The 19,981-nt window shown below is 64.3% G+C and overlaps 1 protein-coding gene across 2 annotated transcripts in view; it reads left to right on the forward strand.

Annotated features, from left to right (window-relative positions):
- CACNA1H (calcium voltage-gated channel subunit alpha1 H) overlaps nt 1-19,981 on the forward strand; it is a 60,096-nt gene that overhangs the window by 35,448 nt on the left and 4,667 nt on the right. Inside the window, exons 4-30 of one of the 2 annotated variants that reach the window (XM_035021870.1) lie at nt 88-221; nt 666-763; nt 2,766-2,925; nt 3,575-3,893; nt 4,050-4,142; nt 5,207-5,987; nt 7,034-7,476; nt 8,894-9,045; nt 9,732-9,917; nt 10,498-10,615; nt 10,821-10,976; nt 11,195-11,285; nt 11,386-11,594; nt 12,764-13,174; nt 13,651-13,751; nt 13,856-13,979; nt 14,065-14,133; nt 14,236-14,420; nt 14,523-14,649; nt 14,813-14,938; nt 15,125-15,214; nt 15,411-15,603; nt 16,161-16,178; nt 17,548-17,699; nt 18,407-18,516; nt 18,669-18,802; nt 19,039-19,109. In XM_035021870.1, coding sequence (XP_034877761.1) covers nt 88-221; nt 666-763; nt 2,766-2,925; nt 3,575-3,893; nt 4,050-4,142; nt 5,207-5,987; nt 7,034-7,476; nt 8,894-9,045; nt 9,732-9,917; nt 10,498-10,615; nt 10,821-10,976; nt 11,195-11,285; nt 11,386-11,594; nt 12,764-13,174; nt 13,651-13,751; nt 13,856-13,979; nt 14,065-14,133; nt 14,236-14,420; nt 14,523-14,649; nt 14,813-14,938; nt 15,125-15,214; nt 15,411-15,603; nt 16,161-16,178; nt 17,548-17,699; nt 18,407-18,516; nt 18,669-18,802; nt 19,039-19,109 — 4,851 coding nt within the window. The remainder of the gene's footprint in view (nt 1-87; nt 222-665; nt 764-2,765; nt 2,926-3,574; nt 3,894-4,049; nt 4,143-5,206; nt 5,988-7,033; nt 7,477-8,893; nt 9,046-9,731; nt 9,918-10,497; nt 10,616-10,820; nt 10,977-11,194; nt 11,286-11,385; nt 11,595-12,763; nt 13,175-13,650; nt 13,752-13,855; nt 13,980-14,064; nt 14,134-14,235; nt 14,421-14,522; nt 14,650-14,812; nt 14,939-15,124; nt 15,215-15,410; nt 15,604-16,160; nt 16,179-17,547; nt 17,700-18,406; nt 18,517-18,668; nt 18,803-19,038; nt 19,110-19,981) is intronic. The other variant, XM_035021871.1, reaches the window with a different exon arrangement.

The raw sequence follows: 19,981 nt of genomic DNA on the forward strand, positions 1-19,981 counted from the left end.
GGGGGCGGGGGGCACAGCCCACTGGCCATGGCCAGCCTCAGGGTGACCAGCTGGCAGGACTGGGTCTCAGGCCCCGCCTCCCTCCAGGCCTTCGACGACTTCATCTTTGCCTTCTTCGCGGTGGAGATGATCATCAAGATGATCGCCCTGGGTCTCTTTGGGCAGAAGTGCTACCTGGGGGACACGTGGAACAGGCTGGATTTTTTCATCGTCATGGCGGGGTATGAACCCCTGGCCACCAGAGCTAGCTGGTGCAGGAGACCCAGTGGCATCGGTGCCTGACCAAGCCTGGCTGGGAGCCCTGCCCCCCTCGGGCCCCGCTGGCTGCCCCGGGGTCTGGCTGCCCCGGGATCCCACCAGGAAGAGGGATGGGGGTGCACTCTGCAGGGGTCCAGTGGGGCCGATGTTGGGAGGCGGCTGGGGGTTGTGGGGCCAGTGCGGCCTCTGCCAGGGAACAGGGCACTACCCCACAGCAGTAGGGGTGGCAGGACGGACACAGATGGTCTGTGAGTGGTGAGGGGCTCCAGGGAGGCTCGGTGCACAGCTCCGGGACCAGGCCTCCCGGCCTCGGCTGGCAAGGTGCCCTGGAGAAAGGTGGTGCTCACCCCTGCCCCCGGGGCCCTGCCCACCCCCTGAGCTTCCCTGTCCCTCTGCCGCTCCCCCAGCATGATGGAATACTCACTGGACGGACACAACGTGAGCCTCTCGGCCATCCGGACGGTGCGCGTGCTGCGGCCCCTGCGCGCCATCAACCGTGTGCCCAGTGAGTGACCCCTCCCCTGGGACAGGGCTGTGTGTCCTGCCGGCCCTTACTGAGAGCTCTCCAGGGTTCCCTGGGGTACAGGAAGTCTACATTGTCTGCTCCTGGACTCCCCAGCCCTGGGGAAGGGGAGGCAAGTCTGCTGCTCACCATGGGTCCCTGAGGATTGGCCACTTCTTGTCTGGAGAGGACACGGCAAACCTGGACCAGGTTGGGGTGTGACAGGCAGGCTGCGTGGGGTCTGGGCTCCCCACCATGCTGCTGGGCGAACCTCAGACTCCCCATCTGCACATTTGGGGTAACACCGGGGGCTGCATGGGCCCTGGTAGTTTCATTGTCTGGCACATGCGGGGCGAACCTCAGGCCCTAACTCTGCCAGAGGGATCTGGTGCTTCCGGGAAGCCTAGAGAAGCTTCCAGAAAGTCAAGTGGCTGCTTGTTTGGAAAGCGGCCTGTTCTCACACAAGGGGATGGTTTGGGATTTTTTTCCATCTTACGAGTATTCACTGCTGTTACTTCTCCCAGGCAGGAGGGCAGTGTCCGTGGTACACCGTGTAAGGGGTGCATACACATGTGTGCACGGGTCTGCACATACCACGTGTCAATACCATGTATACAGCCTTTCCAACCGCTGGGCCCGAGTCCTGGTGTCCTCAGCACCCAGGCCTGGGCAGTCAGGGCAGGTCCCACAGCTTCCCCTAAGAAGTTGCACACCCTTAGGGACAGGTACGTCCTTCCCCGGGCCTGTCCACTCCACCAAAGGGCTGGGGTCATGGAGGTGTGCTGTGCTGTGGGACCCCTGGGCCTTTTTTCCACCTGCCCACCTGGCTCTATGCTCAGGGGTCAGACGGAGCTCAGATGCCTTGTGAGTCCGGGGAAGTTAGCCTCTCTGAGCTTCTGTTTTCCCATTGTAACAGCCAGATGTTAGTGGTACCCAGAGAGGCTGTGTGAGGTGAGGTGATGTGTGCGGCTCCCAGCTGTGCCTGGTGCCCACCACACAGACAGTCTGCCCTCCTGGGCCCACCTGTGAGCGCAGTAAAGTGGCAACGAGACCCATCCCTGCAGATGTGTCCTTTTCAGCCTGTCTGCATCCAGCATTGCACACCAGCAGCCTGGCCTCCTCTGGGGACACCCCCCTGTCCCAAATAGGGAGCCTGCCCTGGACAGGATCAGATGCTCCTTATAATGAGCCCCAAAAGGTCACACTCATGGTTGCATCTCCCTGGGTGCCTGGGGTTCTCTCTGACCCCTGGATCGTATCTGTGACCCTTTGAGCCAGTTGATGTCTGGCCAGGGCACGTGCCTCCTGATCCCGTGCATCCCTCGTGAATCTTCCTCTCAGCCGTTTCTGACATTTCAGTGCCACTCCTGGCTGTGGCTCGCCCCCCGTGACCCCAGGGGCCTGTTCTGCCATGTGCCGCGCAGCCCCCTCCCCGGGGCGCTGCTCCCCGAGGCCTTGCACCTCCCCCCTCCCCACCCCATGGCCCAGGGTGCAGTGTGCTGCTTTGTCCCTGCCCTTGCTCATCTGGGGAAAGGAGTCATCCTTGCTGAGGTCTGGGAGGGGATAGGCCCAGGTAAGTGGGGGGCACATAGGGCTTGGCTGGCCCACTCCCAGATTAATTTGCATTCATCCAGTGCCCAGGCACAAGGGCTTCAAAACTGCCTCTCAAAAAACCGCCACCTGCCCTGGGAGTCCCTCCCTCCAGTGCAGGGCTCTCCTCCAGTGCAATTTGCACAGGGCATGGGAAGAAATTCTCCTTGTAAGACCCCAGGCTCCTGAGTGTTGGAGGCAGCCCAAAGCCTGAGCTCCTGGGGGACCCTGAGGCTGGGGCTGTTGGACTCCCTCAGGGCCTGTGGAATGTGTGGGGACTCAGTACAAGTCCCCCCCGGAGTTGCTAATACCCATTTGTGAACGGCGGGAGGGCTCAGGGCCCACTAGAGGGGCGGGGGGCTAGAAGGAGCCCGGGAGGTCTCTGCTGTGCTGACTTCTTTCCCTGCCCCTGCAGGCATGCGGATCTTGGTCACGCTGCTGCTGGACACTCTGCCCATGCTCGGGAATGTCCTTCTGCTCTGCTTCTTCGTCTTCTTCATTTTCGGTATCGTCGGTGTACAGCTGTGGGCCGGCCTGCTTCGGAACCGCTGCTTCCTGGACAGCACCTTTGCCAGGTGCAGGGGCTTAAGGGCTCTTCTGGCTTGTGTGCCACCAGCAGGCTCCTCCCCTCCAGCCCCACCCCCTGATGCTCCCCACTCCAGCCCAGCCCCAGGTGCTCCGCCCCCAGCAGGCTCCTCCTCTTCCAGCCCCACCCCCAGCAGGCTCCTCCCCTCCAAGTCCACCCCAGATGCCTCGCCCCCAGTAGGCTCCTCCAGCCCCACCCCCTGGTGCTCCCCTCTTCCAGCCCCAGGTGCTCCGCCCCCAGCAGGCTCCTCCTCTTCCAGCCCCACCCCAGCAGGCTCCGCCCCCAGCAGGCTCCGCCCCTCCAGCTCCGCCCTCAGCAGGCTCTGCTCTTAGCAGGCTCTTCCTTTTCAGCTCCACCTCTAGGGACACGCCCTTTTCAAGAGTATTTTTAATTGGGGTTCTGTCTTTTGGATCTATTCCTGTTTTTTATGTTTGTTTTTATGTGTGCTTTGTCTCTTTTTCTGCTAATTTGTCCATTTCACCGTTTTTGTCCACTTATCTCTTGTTTTTATCTCTTCCAACTCTGTATCTCACGCTGTTTCTCTTTGTTTTTCTGTGTCTGCGTCTCTCTCTGTATCTCTGCTTCTCTCTCTCGTCTGTGCATCCCTCTCCGGGTGTGTGCCTCCCGCTTGCCTGCAGAAACAACAACCTCAGCTTCCTGCGGCCGTACTACCAGACGGAGGAGGGCGAGGAGAACCCCTTCATCTGCTCCTCGCGCCGAGACAACGGCATGCAGAAGTGCTCGCACATCCCCAGCCGCCGGGAGCTGCGCGTGGAGTGCACGCTGGGCTGGGAGGCTTACGGGCAGCCACAGGCCGAGGGTGCAGCAGGCACCGCCCACAACGCTTGCATCAACTGGAACCAGTATTACAACGTGTGCCGCTCGGGCGGTTCCAACCCCCACAACGGCGCCATCAACTTTGACAACATCGGCTATGCCTGGATTGCCATCTTCCAGGTGGGTCCCTGCTCTCGGCTGAGGGCCTGGGCCTCAGTTTCCCCATCAGCGGGGGTGGGAGGGCACAGCGTGTGCGGGGCCGCGGGGGGACGCAGGCGAGGAGGCCCCTGCCACCCTCCCAGGGCCGTCCGTGTGTGCAGCCGCCTGCCCCCCCAGGTGATCACGCTGGAGGGCTGGGTGGACATAATGTACTACGTCATGGATGCCCATTCCTTCTACAACTTCATCTACTTCATTTTGCTCATCATTGTGAGTGCGGGCGACGGGGCGAGTCCCGGGGGCTGGGTGGGGTGTTCACGGCCACCAGTGTCTGTGGGTGGAGGTGCCCTGACAGCGGGACAGCCGGCCGCAGACCCCAGAAGTCCCCTGTCGGTGGGCGTTGTCATGTTCCCGACGCCATGCTCTCCCAGCCTCCGCTGACTCTCAGGGTTGCTGCACCGGCTGAGCTGCAGGGCAGGGCAGCAGAGAGCCAGGGCTGCCCACGGGGTGGCAAGGGACTTCTGCCCGGCCCCCAGCAGGAGGTAGTTGGGGGGTGAAGCCCACCTCCAGGAGGCCTCAGGCAGCACCCCAGGCCCTCCCATGGCTGGGTCCTGTTTGGAGGCTGCAGAAGACGCAGGACCATGTCTTGGGGTCCCAGCCTTCCCCCCTGTTTATGGGCCTGCAGACACAGCACTGCACAGAACAGGTCACCCCAAAGGCATGGGTCTCTCTAGTGTGGGTTTCCCTGCCAGGCACGGCCCTCCATGGTGTACATGGGCCTCCAGACACGGAGCTGTCACAGGCAGGGTCTGCGAGGACCCCGCTGTGAACAGAGACAGGCGTCCTGCCTCCTTGTTTCTGACCACGAGCAGAGAGTGTTGGAGGGTGATCCTGCATGGAGGAGAGGAAGTTAAGGGGCTTGGAAAGGTCTGCCCTGGGGGGAGGGGGCGAACCGTACAGATGATGGGAAGGAGCGTCTCCCCGCCACCCCCGCCCTGCGTGTCCCCCACTGTCCACACGTGGGTTGTCTAGATGGACAAGCGGCACTTACTCCAAGCCGCCCATGGCAGGTGCTGACATTTGGCTTCGCATCAGCAGGGACCCCACCATCCTAGGGTGTCCGCCCTGGCCCTGAGAACAGGCAGCACATAGTAGGGCTCAGTGTTCCCTCGAGGATTCTGTCACTGCCGTGTTAGAAGCAGCCCCCGCCCCCACTGCCCGCCCCTCCCACCCCTGACACCCTGTGACCCTCTTCCTTAGCTCCCTGGGTTAGCAGCCCAGCGAGTGAGTCGCGGCTGGGTCACGGGAGGCTCACCACTGCCCGCCTGCTGCAGGTGGGCTCCTTCTTCATGATCAACCTGTGCCTGGTGGTGATCGCCACACAGTTCTCGGAGACCAAGCAGCGGGAGAACCAGCTCATGCGGGAGCAGCGTGCGCGGTACCTGTCTGATGACAGTACACTGGCCAGCTTCTCGGAGCCGGGCAGCTGCTACGAGGAGCTGCTCAAGTACGTGGGCCACATCTGCCGCAAGGTCAAGAGACGCACGCTGCGCCTCTACGCTCGCTGGCAGAGCCGCTGGTGCAAGAAGGTGGACCCTAGCAGCGCCCCACATGGCCAGGGCCCCGGGCGCCGGCCGAGGCGGGCGGGGAGGCACACGGCCTCTGTGCACCACCTGGTCTACCACCACCATCACCACCACCACCATCACTACCACTTCAGCCATGGCAGCCCACGCCGGCCCGGCCCCGGGGACACCAGGCTAGTGCCGGCCGGGGCCTTGCCCTCCCCGCCCTCGCCGGGCCGTGGGCCCCCTGATGCCGAGTCGGTGCACAGTGTGTACCACGCGGACTGCCACGTGGAGGGGCCACAAGAGAGGGCCCGGGTGGCACACGCCACAGGCACGGCAGCCGCCAGCCTCAAGGTGGCCACGGGGCTGGGTGCCATGAACTACCCCACCATCCTGCCCTCATCCATAGGGGGCGGCAAAGGTGGTACCGGCCCCAGGCCCAAGGGGAAGCGGGTCAGCGGGCCTCCAGGTGCCGGAGAGCACAGCCCCCTGAGCCTGAGGGGCGCCGACCCCTATGAGAAGATCCAGCATTTGGTCGGGGAACATGGTAAGGACCCACCCCCACTTGTGGAGAGGAGGTGGGACCTGGGCTGGGTGAGCCGTGAGGAAACGGGACTGCTGGGATGTCTTTGCCACTTGCATGCTCTCCAGGAAGGCCCTGAGTACTTCGATGAGCCTAGCTTTTTCCTTTTTCCTTTTGAGCTCCGTAAGAAGGGAGCTGGGGGGGCCCAGGTGTCTTGGACTCTGACACCCCTGGCCTGGAGAGAGGGCACCGGGTCTCCTTCCACCCTACAGCCAGCCCCAAGCAGCCCCAATGTGAGCAAGACACAGCTTTTGCCAACGAGGGTAGGAGAATTTCAAGACTGACTCACTCCGTCAGAGCCCCAGGCTTGTGGCCCCGGGAGACCACACGCCCATGTCTGTGGCTGGCCCCCTTTCTGGGTGGGGATGCTGGGGCACAGGGAGCAGAAGGTAAAACTAGGGTCACAGAGCTCCCAAGGGTCTGGGAAGGGGCCAGGGTGGGCCCCAATATACTCATGGTCCCCCCCAGCTGGGGCTCAGCTGCATCCCCCTTAGACGGGCAGTCGGAGGGACGCTGGGTCCCATCAGACCTTGAGGCCTTCCCAGATGGTGTGTGCAGGAGCGCGGGCCACAGTGCATCTGGAGCAGGCAGGGATGTGTATGGCCGGCCCGCCATGGCACGTGCACTTCCAGTCCGGCCTGCTCCGTAGGGCTCAGGAGCTGTGGTGCATTGAGGCCACGGCATGCCGTTGGCGTGAGACACACCTCCAGCTCCAGAGACTCCACACAAGAAAACCGTATATGGTGGCTCCTGGGTAGTTTTTGCGTCTCTCTCGTATCAGAGCCACGATGGTTCAGACTTGTTGGGTCAGGTAGAACGTTGAAGTTAATTACACTTGTCGAATGTGGGTATGAGAAAAGGGCTCACGTTCTGTTTCTATGGATGGCGCAGATGGCGCGTGTGCAGGGAGATTAAGCGTCTCTGCCGCGGGTGCGCACGCGTGTACCGCTTACCCCACGGAAGCTTCGCTGGGCTATGGCCTGACCCTTCCTGTGCCCTTCTCCCTGCAGGACTGGGCCGGACCCCCAGCCGCCTGTCGGGCCTGAGTGTGCCCTGCCCCCTGCCCAGCCCCCAGGCGGGCACGCTGACCTGCGAGCTGAAGAACTGTCCGTATTGCACCAGCGCCCTGGACAACCCTGACTTCGAGCTCAGTGACTCTGAGAGCGGAGGCTCGGAAGGCAACATGGTGTATGAGTTCACACAGGATGTGCGGCACGGTGACCACCGCGACCCCATGCGGTTCCCCCCGGCAGCAGATGCACCAAGCCAGGGCAGTGCACGGCCGCGGGCGCAGCGGCGGGCGGCCCCGGGCGAGCAGGGCGGGCTTGGCCACATCTGGGCCACCTTTAGTGGCAAGCTGTGCCGAATCGTGGACAGCAAGTACTTCAACCGCGGCATCATGGTGGCCATCCTCACCAACACGCTGAGCATGGGCGTTGAGTACCACGAGCAGGTGAGGGTGGGGGCGGGTCAGGATGGTCCTCGTGACCCTGGGGAGCACGTCCTCCTGTGGGACCCTGTGGATGGGCTCATGGGGGTCAGGGGCTAGGGATGGGTTGGAGCTGGGTGTGGTCTGTCACAGGTTTTTGTCGCTCGACAGATAACTCACAGCTCCTTCGTGGGTTGGGTCTCTGTCAAGTAGTGAACACAGACACACACAGCGTGGTTCCCGTGTGGAGGTTCTAGCCCCACCTGGGGTCCGAGGAGGCCACACAGACCTAGAGGCACCAGGGGCTAAGGACATGCACCCAGTGGTGCTTCTGAGGATGGGACGCCCCCAGCTTAGCTCTCATAGAGGGGCTCCCCTTACAAGAGCCAGGGCCACTGGCCATGCCCACTGTGGTGCTCCTTGGTGGTCACAAAAGGCCAGAGTGTGGAGTGGCCCCTAGGAGGAGGCGGGGGGGTCATGTGTGGCCCCCCCGCAGCTGTGGAAGCTGTCAACCGTGCATGCTGGCCCTCCTCGACCCCTGCCCTGGACCGGGGCCCAGCAGGGAGGGCAGCGGCCAGATTCAGCAGAGAGAGGGGGTCCTTTCTGGGGACCAGGCTGGGTCACCTTGGTGACCAAATGGGAGTTCCTTGTGTCCCACTCTTGGATTTTTCTGGCCACTTAAACGATTTTTTTCATTCTGGAACAATCTGGGGAAAACGCAAGCAGTGGTAAACTTCAGCAAGCTGTGTGTGGGGAGGCTCTTTCTGGGTAGGGGGGAGCCGAGGCAGGGACATCGGGAGGCTTTAGGGGAGTCCCTGGTAAGGAAGAGCCTCTGCATGTATGCACACATTTGTGTGTATTCTGTCGTGTACGTGTGCATACGTGCAAGGCTTACCGGTTCAGGTGCGCGTGTGTGCACACAGCAGGTCACGTGTTGGTAAATGCTCAGGCGTGCACACACGCGTGGGAATATTTACACTAGCACGGTGTGTACACGCACACACATGCGCAGACACACAAGTGAGGCAGCATGCCTCAGTAAGAAAGGCTCCTGGAGTGTGTACCACCAGGAAGGGGCGTGTGAGGCCAGCAGGGACCAGGGCAGCAGATCAGAGGTGGCACCCGTGCCGTCTGTACCCTGGGCTCCCCCACGCCCACCCTGGAACCCGGGAGCAAGTGCTCCTGGCCCAGTTCCCATGGCTCGCACTTGCTCTGGTGCTCAGCCGCGCCGCTGGGCAAGTCCAGCAGGGCCCGGGCAGCCGGGACAGCCGGGGTGGGCGCGCCGGGCGGGCAGCAGTCCAGGCAGCATCCGGTTAGGTTGCTTCTGAGCGGCCGCCTTCGTGGAGCCTTACCTGCTCCTGGATTCCTGGGAGCAGTGAGCCTTGTTCACGGCGGGGTGGGAGCTGTGGGGGGGCACTGACGCCCTTTCTGCCACCCACAGCCCGATGAGCTGACCAGTGCCCTGGAGATCAGCAACATCGTGTTCACCAGCATGTTCGCCCTGGAGATGCTGCTGAAGCTGCTGGCTTGCGGCCCGCTGGGCTACATCCGGAACCCCTACAACATCTTTGACGGCATCATCGTGGTCATCAGGTGGTCCCTTATCTCCCACCTGGGCCGCAGGGGCCCGGGAAGCTCCAGGGTCAGGCGAATACCCCCTGAGGGGGCTGAGCCCCAGTCAGAGACAGGCTATCACCGGCGAAGTCCCCTCCCTGGGGCCAAGTTCCTCCCCACTGCCACTTACATATAGTCTGTTGCATCTCAGATTGTTTCTAGAACATAGGGGAGCTGTTCCCTGCAGGAACAGAGTAGGCGCTCGCCCACCCAGCTGGAGGTCACGTAGGTCTCAGCCCCTGCAAGGCAGGCGAGCTCGCCTGTGGGGCATCTGCTGCGGCCAAGTCAACACAAAGGAGTGGGAGAATCTGGGGTAACTGTCCCCCAGGAGGAAGCAGGGCCCTCGGAGTGCAGGGGATCCCCCAGCAGGGAGGAGGCTAGGCACAGCTAGCCGTGAAAGGCACAGGATGGGGAAGTCCAGAGCCCGAGTTCAGGCAGCTTCGGGGGGTCGGCAGCCACCAGGGACAACAGTTAACTAGCGGGCTTCAGTGACACCGCCACGGCTCCTCAGTCTCCTGGGTGCCTGGACACAGCTGCGCCTCTTCTCGGCCAGGGGTCAAGGCGGGCCACCGTGGCTCCAGCCGGCATCCCTGCTTTGGGAAGGGGATGTGCAGGGACCTGTGGCCGGAGGACAGGACCCTGCTGACCCCCGCCCCGGCCCACAGCGTCTGGGAGATCATCGGGCAGGCGGACGGTGGCCTGTCAGTGTTGCGGACCTTCCGGCTGCTGCGTGTGCTGAAGCTGGTGCGTTTCATGCCTGCGCTGCGGCGTCAGCTGGTGGTGCTCATGAAGACCATGGATAACGTGGCCACCTTCTGCATGCTGCTCATGCTCTTCATATTCATCTTCAGGTGGGCTGCCCCACCGATAGGGGCAGACCCCTCCCTGCTGCGCCGCCCCATGCTCCTGAGGCTGGGGGGCAGGAGCCTCCAAGTATCGTCATAGATGAATGGCTCCGTGGAATCACTCGCTAGCACCCTTCATGTGCTCACAGCTGAATGGGGGGACGGGACAGGCCCCCAGATGAATGGGTTGGGGACTGTGCCCCAAAGAGAGCAGAGAAGGGGTGGGGGCAGCCAGGCCCAAGTCCATAGCTCTCAGCTGGTATGTGCTGAGCGCCCGCTGTTGGCCAGCCTGGCCTGGGGTCAAGCCCCAATGATGGGCTGGGGCAGAGGACGGCTCAGGAGACTGAGTGAGACCGGCACCCCGGGTCCCTCCCACCCCAGCCTCAGTCTCCCCACCAACCATTTGGAAGCAGCTGGGCCCTGGGCACCAGGAGGGAGACCCTGTAAACTGGAAGGCTGGGGCCAGGCCAGTGGGGAAGGCATGGCAGAGCAGTCCCTGGGTGTGGAGGTGACCACGCGGAGCTTCACCTGCTGTCCGCCTCCCTGCACCCGTCCCCAAAATCACACACCCCTGCTCTGCCTTCAGCATCCTGGGCATGCATCTCTTTGGCTGCAAGTTCAGCCTGACGACAGACACCGGAGACACGGTCCCCGACAGGAAGAACTTTGACTCCCTGCTGTGGGCCATTGTCACCGTATTCCAGGTAAAGCCTGGGCGGGCACCACCAGTGGGAATGGGGGTCCCCAGGAGAGCCACCGTCCTGCTCCAAGCAGCCCCCGAGTGTGTGCCTTGGCCTTTCTGAGGTCGGCATGGGGGGATGCCCTGCAGAACCCCTGCCACCCCTGGGCTTGCCGGCGCCCCTTCTCCCCTGGCCTGGGGCTTTCCTGCCTCTCGGTCCCTCCCCCCAGATCCTCACCCAGGAGGACTGGAACGTCGTCCTCTACAACGGCATGGCTTCCACCTCCTCCTGGGCCGCTCTCTACTTCGTGGCGCTGATGACCTTCGGCAACTACGTGCTCTTCAACCTGCTGGTGGCCATCCTGGTGGAGGGCTTCCAGGCAGAGGTGAGGGGTGGGAGTCCCGCCCAGACTGCCACAGGGAGGGTGGGTTCCTCCATCCTGCAGCCACCACACCTGGCCCTGGCGGTCACTTCAGGGCCCAGGCCTCCCGGCCACGCCTGCCTCCAGGCTGGCCCAGCCCTCCCCAGGGAGTCCGCCCATGGGTGCTGGGTATGGATGGCTCCCACCTGAGGGAGCTGTGCCTCCCACTCTGCGGGGTGCAGGGGGACGCCAACAGGTCCGACACGGATGAAGACAAGACATCCACCCACTTGGAGGAGGATTTTGACAAGTTCCGGGATCTCCGGGCCACGGGTGAGCGTGGTGGTGCTGGGACTCCCGTGGGCAGGCTCTGGACCGGCGGAGTCCCTTCCTGGAAGCCGCGCAGGTACCAGCCTCCCTCTTCTCTCTCCAGAGATGAAGATGTACTCGCTGGCCGTGACCCCCAACGGGCTCCTGGAGGGCCGCGGCAGCCTGCCCCCTCCCCTCATCATGCGCACAGCGGCCACGCCCATGCCCACCCCCAAGAGCTCCCCACACCTGGACCCGGCCCCCAGCCTCCTGGACTCACGGCGTGGCAGCAGCAGCTCTGTGGACCCACAGCTGGGTGACCAGAAGTCGCTGGTAGGGACCCTTCCCTGCCCCGGCCTCAGCGCACCCCACTCGCCCGGTCCTCGTGGCCTCTCCCACAGATGAGTGTGGGTCCCACACACCCCCCGGTCACACCGCACAAATCCCTGTCCCCGAGGGGAGGAGGCCGGCGCTCTGTTTTTCTATAAATGGAGCCGGGAGCCGCCGCTCTTGCAGAAGGAGCGTAAGCAGAGCAGATGTGGGAACGCGTGGCACCCCTTTCCAGCAGAATGCCAGGCGGGGAGTTTCTCTTCTAAATGGGAATAAAAGATAAAAGCCGGCAGAGCACAGAGCGTGCATCAAAGGAGCAATGAAAGGGACGGTGGAAAGGCGGCCCGTGATAGAAGCCAGGCGGGCATCCCACAGAGCCGGCACCACGGGGCTTTTCACGAGGACCCAGGAGATTCCGCCCAGCACCCGGCCCACTGCGGCTTCTAAGGCGGGGAGGGTGGGCCGGGGGGGTAGGGGGGAGAAGCTCACCGCCCAGGGGGAGCTGGGGGTAGGGGGTGTGGACATGGAGACAGGATGTTGCGTGTCTGTAACGGAGAAGCTGCCAGGCTGAGCAGCGTAGATGCATCCAGCCCAGCTGCTGGGGACCGAGCTGGGGGACGGGCGGTGTAGCAGGGGAAAGCCCGGCCCGTGCTGGCCCTGGGAGGGGAAGTGAGTGACAGCAGGGAGGATGAGGCAGCAGAGGTCAATCCCTGTCTCTCCTCAGATAGCAGCTCAGTTTGTCTTTATAAGTCCCAGGCGCTGCCTGTTAGGAGCAGATTTGGGCCCCCGCACCCCAGCCGCTGGGCCGGTGTCTGAGGACGCGTGGCCTGAGGCTGGTCCCAGGCTCGTGGATAAGCACCTGCGCCGGCCCTCCAGCCCACGACGGCTGCAGGTGGCCACCCACAGCCCGGCTCGACCCTCGGACACTCGCTGCCTACGTCTCTAACTCACTGGGGATGGGCTTTGGGCCACAGGCGTGCCGTGGAAATGCCGCCTTGCTGGCTGCTCAGTGGTAGGGTCATCTGCGCAGTAAAGGAGGTGTCCCCCGTGGAGGTGCCACCCACGGTGTTAATAGTGCCATTGGTCAGGAGAGGCCCCTGTGGCCAGGGCCCGGGATGTGTGAGGGGACTTGGGGGGCTACTGACCCTGCTCACTCCTCACCCCCCACACAGTCCAGCCTCCGGAGCTCGCCCTGTGCCCACTGGGGCCCCAACAGTGCCCGGAGCAGCCGGCGCTCAAGCTGGAACAGCCTGGGCCGCGCACCCAGCCTCAAACGGCGGAGCCAGTGTGGGGAGCGTGAGTCTCTGCTGTCCGGGGAGGGCAAGGGTAGCACAGACGAGGAAGCAGAGGATGGCAGGCCCGGGGCAGGGGCCTCTCCGGGGACACGCCCCACCCCGCTGCGGCGCGCCGAGTCCCTGGACCACCGCAGCACCCTGGACCTGCGGCCCCCACGGCCAGCTGCACTGCTGCCCACCAAGTTCCACGACTGCAACGGGCAGGTGCTGGCCCTGCCCAGTGAGTTCTTCCTGCGCATCGACAGCCACAAGGAGGATCCAGCCGAGTTTGACGACGACATGGAGGATGTGAGTAGAGGCCCGTCCCCATGCCTCCTTCCTGTTGTGGACTCGTTCTGCAAAGCAGAACCAGAGGCAGGGACTGGGGACATGCCCTGCATGGGGTCTCATGCACCCCAGGTCAGGAGCGGGGGAGCAGGACAGGCTGAGCGGCACTTGATACAGGCCACGTGGCCTTAGCTCATCCACGGGGAGCTCTAGAGCAGATTCACCCCAGGGTGGACCCAGCCTCCCGCCCAAGGGAGCTCCCCAGATGCAGAGGAGGGTAGGGCAAGGCTCCCTCAGAAAGGCACTCACCTTGCCCAGGGCAGCTCTGCAGGATGGGAGTCGGCTTGGGGGGGTGGTCTCCGTGGATTCCCCCTGTGGGTCTCTCTCAGTGCCCAGGTGGGGAGGATGAGGCTGGGACAGCTGGGACCCCAGAGGCAGCCGGATGGTGGCTGGCCTGGCCCGGAGGGGCCCTGAGGACCTGCACCCCTTTCCTCTAGAGTTGTTGCCTGCGCCTGCACAAGGTGCTGGAACCCTACAAGCCTGCGTGGTGTCGCAGCCGGGAGCCCTGGGCCCTGTACCTCTTCTCTCCGCAGAACAGGTGAGGGGCACAGCAGGTGGGGGCGGGCCTGCATGGAGCGGACTCTGCCTCCTGAGTCAGTGTCCCCGCCCCCCGCGTCTCACTCGCCCCACCCCACCGTCCAGGTTCCGGGTCTCCTGCCAGAAGATCATCGCTCACAAGATGTTCGATCATGTGGTCCTGGTCTTCATCTTTCTCAACTGCGTCACCATCGCCCTAGAGAGGCCCGACATCGACCCGGGCAGCACCGTGAGGCGCCCTTGCGGCCCAGGGGCCTGGGGGTGGGGGCGGGGCCGCGGGGGGGCCGGCCCCGCCCACCGCTCTGTGCTTGCAGGAGCGCGTCTTCCTCAGCGTTTCCAACTACATTTTCACGGCGATTTTCGTGGCCGAGATGATGGTGAAGGTACCGGCAGGCCCGGGAGGAACCCCGTCCCACCCAGCAGCCCTCGCCATCTGTGCTCGTTCCCCCCACACACCTGGGTTCCCCCTCCTCTGTGCCTCCCAGGTGGTGGCCCTGGGCCTGGTCTCCGGCGAGCACGCCTACCTGCAGAGCAGCTGGAATGTGCTGGACGGGCTGCTGGTCCTGGTGTCCCTGGTCGACATCGTCGTAGCCATGGCCTCAGCTGGTGGCGCCAAGATCCTGGGCATCCTGCGTGTGCTGCGTCTGCTGCGGACGCTGCGGCCCCTGAGGTAGGCGGGGCGGGGCTGCGGTTCTGGGAGGCCAGCGGGGGGGGGGTGGTGCTGGGGGAGCTGGGGGCTGCAATCAGGGACGGGCCTCTGCTCTGCATCCAGGGTCATCAGCCGTGCTCCGGGCCTCAAGTTGGTGGTGGAGACTCTGATATCGTCACTCAGGCCCATCGGGAACATCGTGCTCATCTGCTGCGCCTTTTTCATCATCTTCGGCATCCTGGGGGTGCAGGTGCGCGCCCCGCTTGCCCACAGGTGGCCTGGCCGTGGCCCGGTGGTCTGTGGTCCACAGCAGCCCAGTAGCCCAGCAGCCCGGAGACGGTCGTGCAGGGGCGGGTCTGGTGGGACGGGGGCACAGGACCGGGCCCGCGGGGTGACCTCCGCACCCTGGTCAGCTCTTCAAAGGGAAGTTTTACTACTGCGAAGGCGCTGACACCAGGAACATCTCCACCAAGGCTGAGTGCCAGGCCGCACGCTACCGCTGGGTGCGGCGCAAATACAACTTCGACAACCTGGGCCAGGTGGGCGGGGCCAGGGGTGGGGGAGGGGTGGGGGAGGGAGGGGCGCCGGCGGGCCAGCATGCCCCCCTCCTCTGGGGAACCGGAACCACGGGCATCAGTGGGAGTCATCAGCGGGGGTGGTGTGGTCTCTCCATGTCTCTGGGTGGAGGCAGAGCTGCGGTGACCAGCCTTGTTCTGACCCCATAGGCGCTGATGTCCCTGTTTGTGCTGTCCTCCAAGGATGGCTGGGTGAACATCATGTACGACGGGCTGGATGCTGTGGGCATAGACCAGCAGGTACAGGGGGTGGTGGGGACCCACTGGTCTGTCTTCTGGGACGTCTCAAGGAACCTCTCCCCAGGAGGCTTGTTTGCAGCCTCAGAATTTCCAGCCGTCTCTCTCGGGGCCCCATCTCTAACCCCGGAGTGCATGCGCCACCCTTGGGAAGAGGGGCCGGGGGGATGGGCACCCACGTGTCATTTGTATGCCGCAGCCCGTGCCCAACCACAACCCCTGGATGCTGCTGTACTTCATTTCCTTCCTGCTCATCGTCAGCTTTTTTGTGCTCAACATGTTCGTGGGCGTCGTGGTGGAGAATTTCCACAAGTGCCGGCAGCACCAGGAGGCCGAGGAGGCCCGGCGGCGCGAGGAGAAGCGGCAGCGGCGGCTGGAGCGAAAACGCAGGAGTAAGGCGCTCTTGGGGCGGTGGTGGGGGTGGGGGAGTCGTCCCTTCCACCTGCGCGAGCCCCGTGCCTGTGGGACCCGGGTCCAGTGGAGAGGCGAGCTCCCGGACCCGAGCCTGGCCCCGGCCTACCTCACCCACGGGTGTGGTGGGCACCCAGGCAGCACCTGTGTGTGCACGGCAGGCCTGGAGTCCCCTCCCAGATGGCCTGCACTGGGGCGTTCGGAGGAGGGGCCGGGGCAGGGGAGGGCCGCACGGCAGGAGGCGCAGGGGTCTCCTCCCAAACAGCACAGGACGCGAACAAGACCCCCAGTTTTCACTGCCGTGGCTATGGGGCAGATTCACGCCTGTGAGGGTTTTCATACTGCGGGAAGAGCGAGCAAAGCCATCAGAGTTAGACAGGGTTTTAGGGAAGTCCCAGCTGGCTTGGGGGCAAGGAGGGCGTCTGACGCGAGGGTGGGGGGGGGGGGCTGCTAAGTGTCCCCACCCAGCCTGCCCCGTGTGGAGTGTTCTCGCCCCACCCCCCCGAGGCCAGCTCAGACCATCTCCTTGTCTTTCCAGGCACTTTCCCCAGCCCAGGTATCTGCCCCCACCCCCGCCCTGCATGTCTCAGCCCCCCTGCTTCTGCCACCCAGCGCATGGGGCTGTGGGCTGGCCTGGCCTCGGTTCTTCCGTGGCTGCGTGGGGAGGGATGGACCTTGCAGGCTGGTGCCAGGCCTGCTGGGGTCCCTTGCCAGGCGGGCACGGGATGGCTGGGGGTGGGCACCAGGCTTCGGTGGGAGGGGAGAGGATTTGCTGGCTCACCTGCCCGGTGTCGGTGCTGCTGCCTCCAAGCTCGGGCCTGCCCCTCTGCCTGGCTGCGCGCATGGCTGATCCGCTGCATTCTGGGACACCTGCCCAGTTGCAGCTGCTCCGCATCCTCGGCACTGGCCTGATCTGACAGGCTGCCGGCCGCCGGCTTTACGAGCTGAGCCAAGTTCTTCAGTGATGCACGCCAGCCCAAGGGGCATGAGGGTCCCAGGGAGGGGTCGGTCCCCATCAGCCCCTGTCCTCCCAGGCCCTGGGCCAGCCGGCTGGGGCAGCCCTAGCTCTTGCCACCCTGGGCACTGCCTGTGCGGGGTTCTGTGGCCCAGGCGTGTTCCCGTGTCCAGTGGTGGCAGCTGTGCCCTCACCCAGTGCTCAGTGGACTTTGACAAGCCCTAAAGGAGTTACTGCAGACAGAATGTTTAGTGCAGGCAGAACTGTTTGGCGGTGCAGGACCTCTCCAGGTCATGGCCATCGTCGTCAGATGGACCAGAGGTCCGGCAGAGCCCAGACAACAGGCAGTGGCCACTGGTCTCTTGGAGGACAAGGAGGGGAGACACTGTGGGCCTGGTGACCAGGGGTGGCTCATGTCCAGACTGAGATGGAGCCGGGGGCGGGCCCCCCTGCCCTGCGACCAATGGGGCTGGGGACGGGACTGGCCCTGCCTCCAGGAAGGCCCCCATCTGCTCAGTCTTCGTCCTCAACGTGTCTGCGCCCTGCCGTGAGCCCAGGAGAGTGGACCACAAGGGCCAGCTCGGGAGCCCCTGGCAGGGTGGGGACCAAGCAGGGCCCAGGTGGGGTCTCAGCTGCCTGGCCCACGCCTAGCACCTGCCCTGGGGCCAGGGCCCTGGGAGATCAGACGGCGATCTGCTCCTGAGACCCACTTCTGCCCCGCCCCCCAGCCTGTGGTCCCAGCCAGCAACAGGAGCTGGACTCCCTGGGAGCCGCTTCCTTCGTAGAAGGGGTCCCTCTTCCTGGGAGAAATTTTTTCCTCCAGGCTCAGGCGAACGCCCCGTGTCTGAGCCCAGGGCCCTCCCCCAGCAGTCCCCGCACTGCAGCCTCCCGGCAGACGAGCAGGGACATCCCAGTGCCACCAGGGCGCAGGCAGCCCCTACCCCAGCTCACGGACACCCTCTCCCTGCAGAGGCCCAGCGCCGGCCCTACTACGCCGACTACTCGCCCACCCGCCGCTCCATTCACTCGCTGTGCACCAGCCACTATCTTGACCTCTTTATCACCTTCATCATCGGGGTCAACGTCATCACCATGTCCATGGAACACTACAACCAGCCCAAGGTGGGGCTCGGCCCCTGGAGATGCCCGCCTAGCCTGCCTCCAGGACGGGCCGCGGGGACACAAGCCCTGGGGCAGGGAGGGGGTGGGCCTAGGTGGGGTTTGGCGCTCAGTGGGGTGGCCTGGATCAGAGCTGGGGTGTACTGGGTCTGCAGCTTGGTCCGAGCCCTCCCTGGGGTTTACAGGGTATGTGAAGCTGTGGTTTGAGCAAAGCGTCCTTTTTTTAAAACCGGTTGAAACTCCGAGGGCCCCCTACCCTGGAGCGCCCTCCCCACAGTGGTTCAGTCTGGAAACACTGGCTGTGGGAACATCTGTGAGTCCAGCTGCCTAGGAGCAAGCTGGGCAGGGGGCAGGCAGGTGTAAGGTGGTCAGCTTTTTATTTTCCCCCCATTGTGTCTGTGTCTCCATCATGTTTTGAAGAAGGGACACCCCTGTCCCCCAGCAGAGGAAGGGAGTGGTCTCCACTGGGTCTGGCGTGGCCCCGCCCTGGGTTGTGGGTGGGGGCCCGGTCAAGGTGGGGCCGGGGGTCTGCGCTGGGAGCAGTAGGTGTCCCCCATGTGAGGGCTCAGAACACCACAAGGGTATCTCTAGGCCGTGCCTCAGAGGCCTGGCCCAGCCCCACATGCAGAGGGGAGGTGGGGTGGGCTGACCAGGACACAGGCACTGCGGGCCGGGAGCCTCCGTCTGCAGCCCTGACGCTCTGCTCGCAGTCGCTGGACGAGGCCCTCAAGTACTGCAACTACGTGTTCACCATCGTCTTCGTCTTTGAGGCCGTGCTGAAGCTCGTGGCTTTTGGGTTCCGGAGGTTCTTCAAGGACAGGTGTGTGGGGCGGGCGCCAGGGCCTGGAGAACCCTCGGGGCGGGGCCTCCTGAGAGCCACAGCCCTCCTCCCCCTGGCCGGCCGGAGTCGTGGCGAGGGATGCGCCCAGGGCACAGGATGGAGGTGCTCAGCCCACCCACCACCTGCCCCAGGTGGAACCAGCTGGACCTGGCCATCGTGCTGCTGTCCATCATGGGCATCACACTGGAGGAGATCGAGATGAACGCAGCTCTGCCCATCAACCCCACCATCATCCGCATTATGCGCGTGCTCCGCATCGCCCGCGGTAGGCGGCCCGCCTGTCCTTCCCCGCTGCCCCAAGGCTGGTAGAGGGCCCTGCTGCTGGGCTCCACGGCCCAGGCTCCACATCCTTCCTCTGCTCACCCTGCAGCATCTGCCTGGGGGCCGTGTGGGGGATGGGGAGTGTAAGGGATGGGGGTGGCCCATGGTGTCCCCCAGCAAAGAAGGGTTGGACCGGCCTAGGCCCCACGCCCCCTACTGATGCTCGGCTTCTGGCCCTAGTGCTGAAGCTGCTCAAGATGGCCACAGGCATGCGGGCTCTGCTGGACACGGTGGTTCAAGCCCTGCCCCAGGTAGGTCAGCAGCCCCGCCCCAGTCCAGCGTCATTGCCCCAAGGGTGCGCATTACAGATGCCCCTAGGAGCACAAGGCGCGGGAGGGCCTCACTGGGTCGTTCACTCACATAGTCCTCGGTCTTGTGAAAACTGTGGTAATCAGCCCGCGTGTGTGGGGAGTAACTCAGCTGCGCGGGCAGAGAAGGGCCGGGCGCTTTCTGGGTCTTGGCCTCTGTGGGGAAGGCTGGAAACCAGTGCCCCCTCCCCCGTCCAGTTCTGGATGTGGTGGGCAGAGGACTTGGCCCCAGTGGGCTTGTCGGAGTTCAGGGGACCACGTGTTGGCCACGGGTCCCACTCCTCTTTGGAGCCAACTCAGGCCCTGCATCCTCACTTCTTGCACTTACGGCCCCGATCCTAATCCTCTGTGGCCTCTTCAGCTGAAAGAGACCCACGGTCCCATTTATGCTGTACCCAGTCCCTCTGCCAACCCGCCCGGCCATCTGTCCATCCATCTACCCTTGTGTCTATCTGTCCGTGCATCCAGCCCTGCTAGTCGGTCGTCTGTCCCCCATCCAGCTGTTCGCTCACGCCCACACACCTCACACCCTCCCCCCTTCAGTTGTCCCCCACCGGTCCCCTCAGCACCCCCTCAGCCCAGGTCTGTGGGAGCAGCAGGCGGGGAGGAGTGGGGGGACAGGTGCTGGAGAGGCAGGGTCACGGGAGGCACATGAGGATGGGGCACCCCGCCAAGTGCAGCAGGAGGACAGGCTGGAAGAGCCATGGGCAAGCAGGGGGCAGGGTCCCCGCTTCATCTGCACCCATGGGGTCCCCGAGGCTGGAGGCAGGCCCCGTGCAGAGTCCACCGGGGCCCCCGGGACACCCCTGGGGCTC

The sequence above is a fragment of the Mirounga leonina genome, unplaced genomic scaffold, assembly GCF_011800145.1.
Source record: "Mirounga leonina isolate KUSES-001 unplaced genomic scaffold, KU_Mleo_1.0 Mir_175, whole genome shotgun sequence".
NCBI lineage: Eukaryota > Metazoa > Chordata > Mammalia > Carnivora > Phocidae > Mirounga > Mirounga leonina.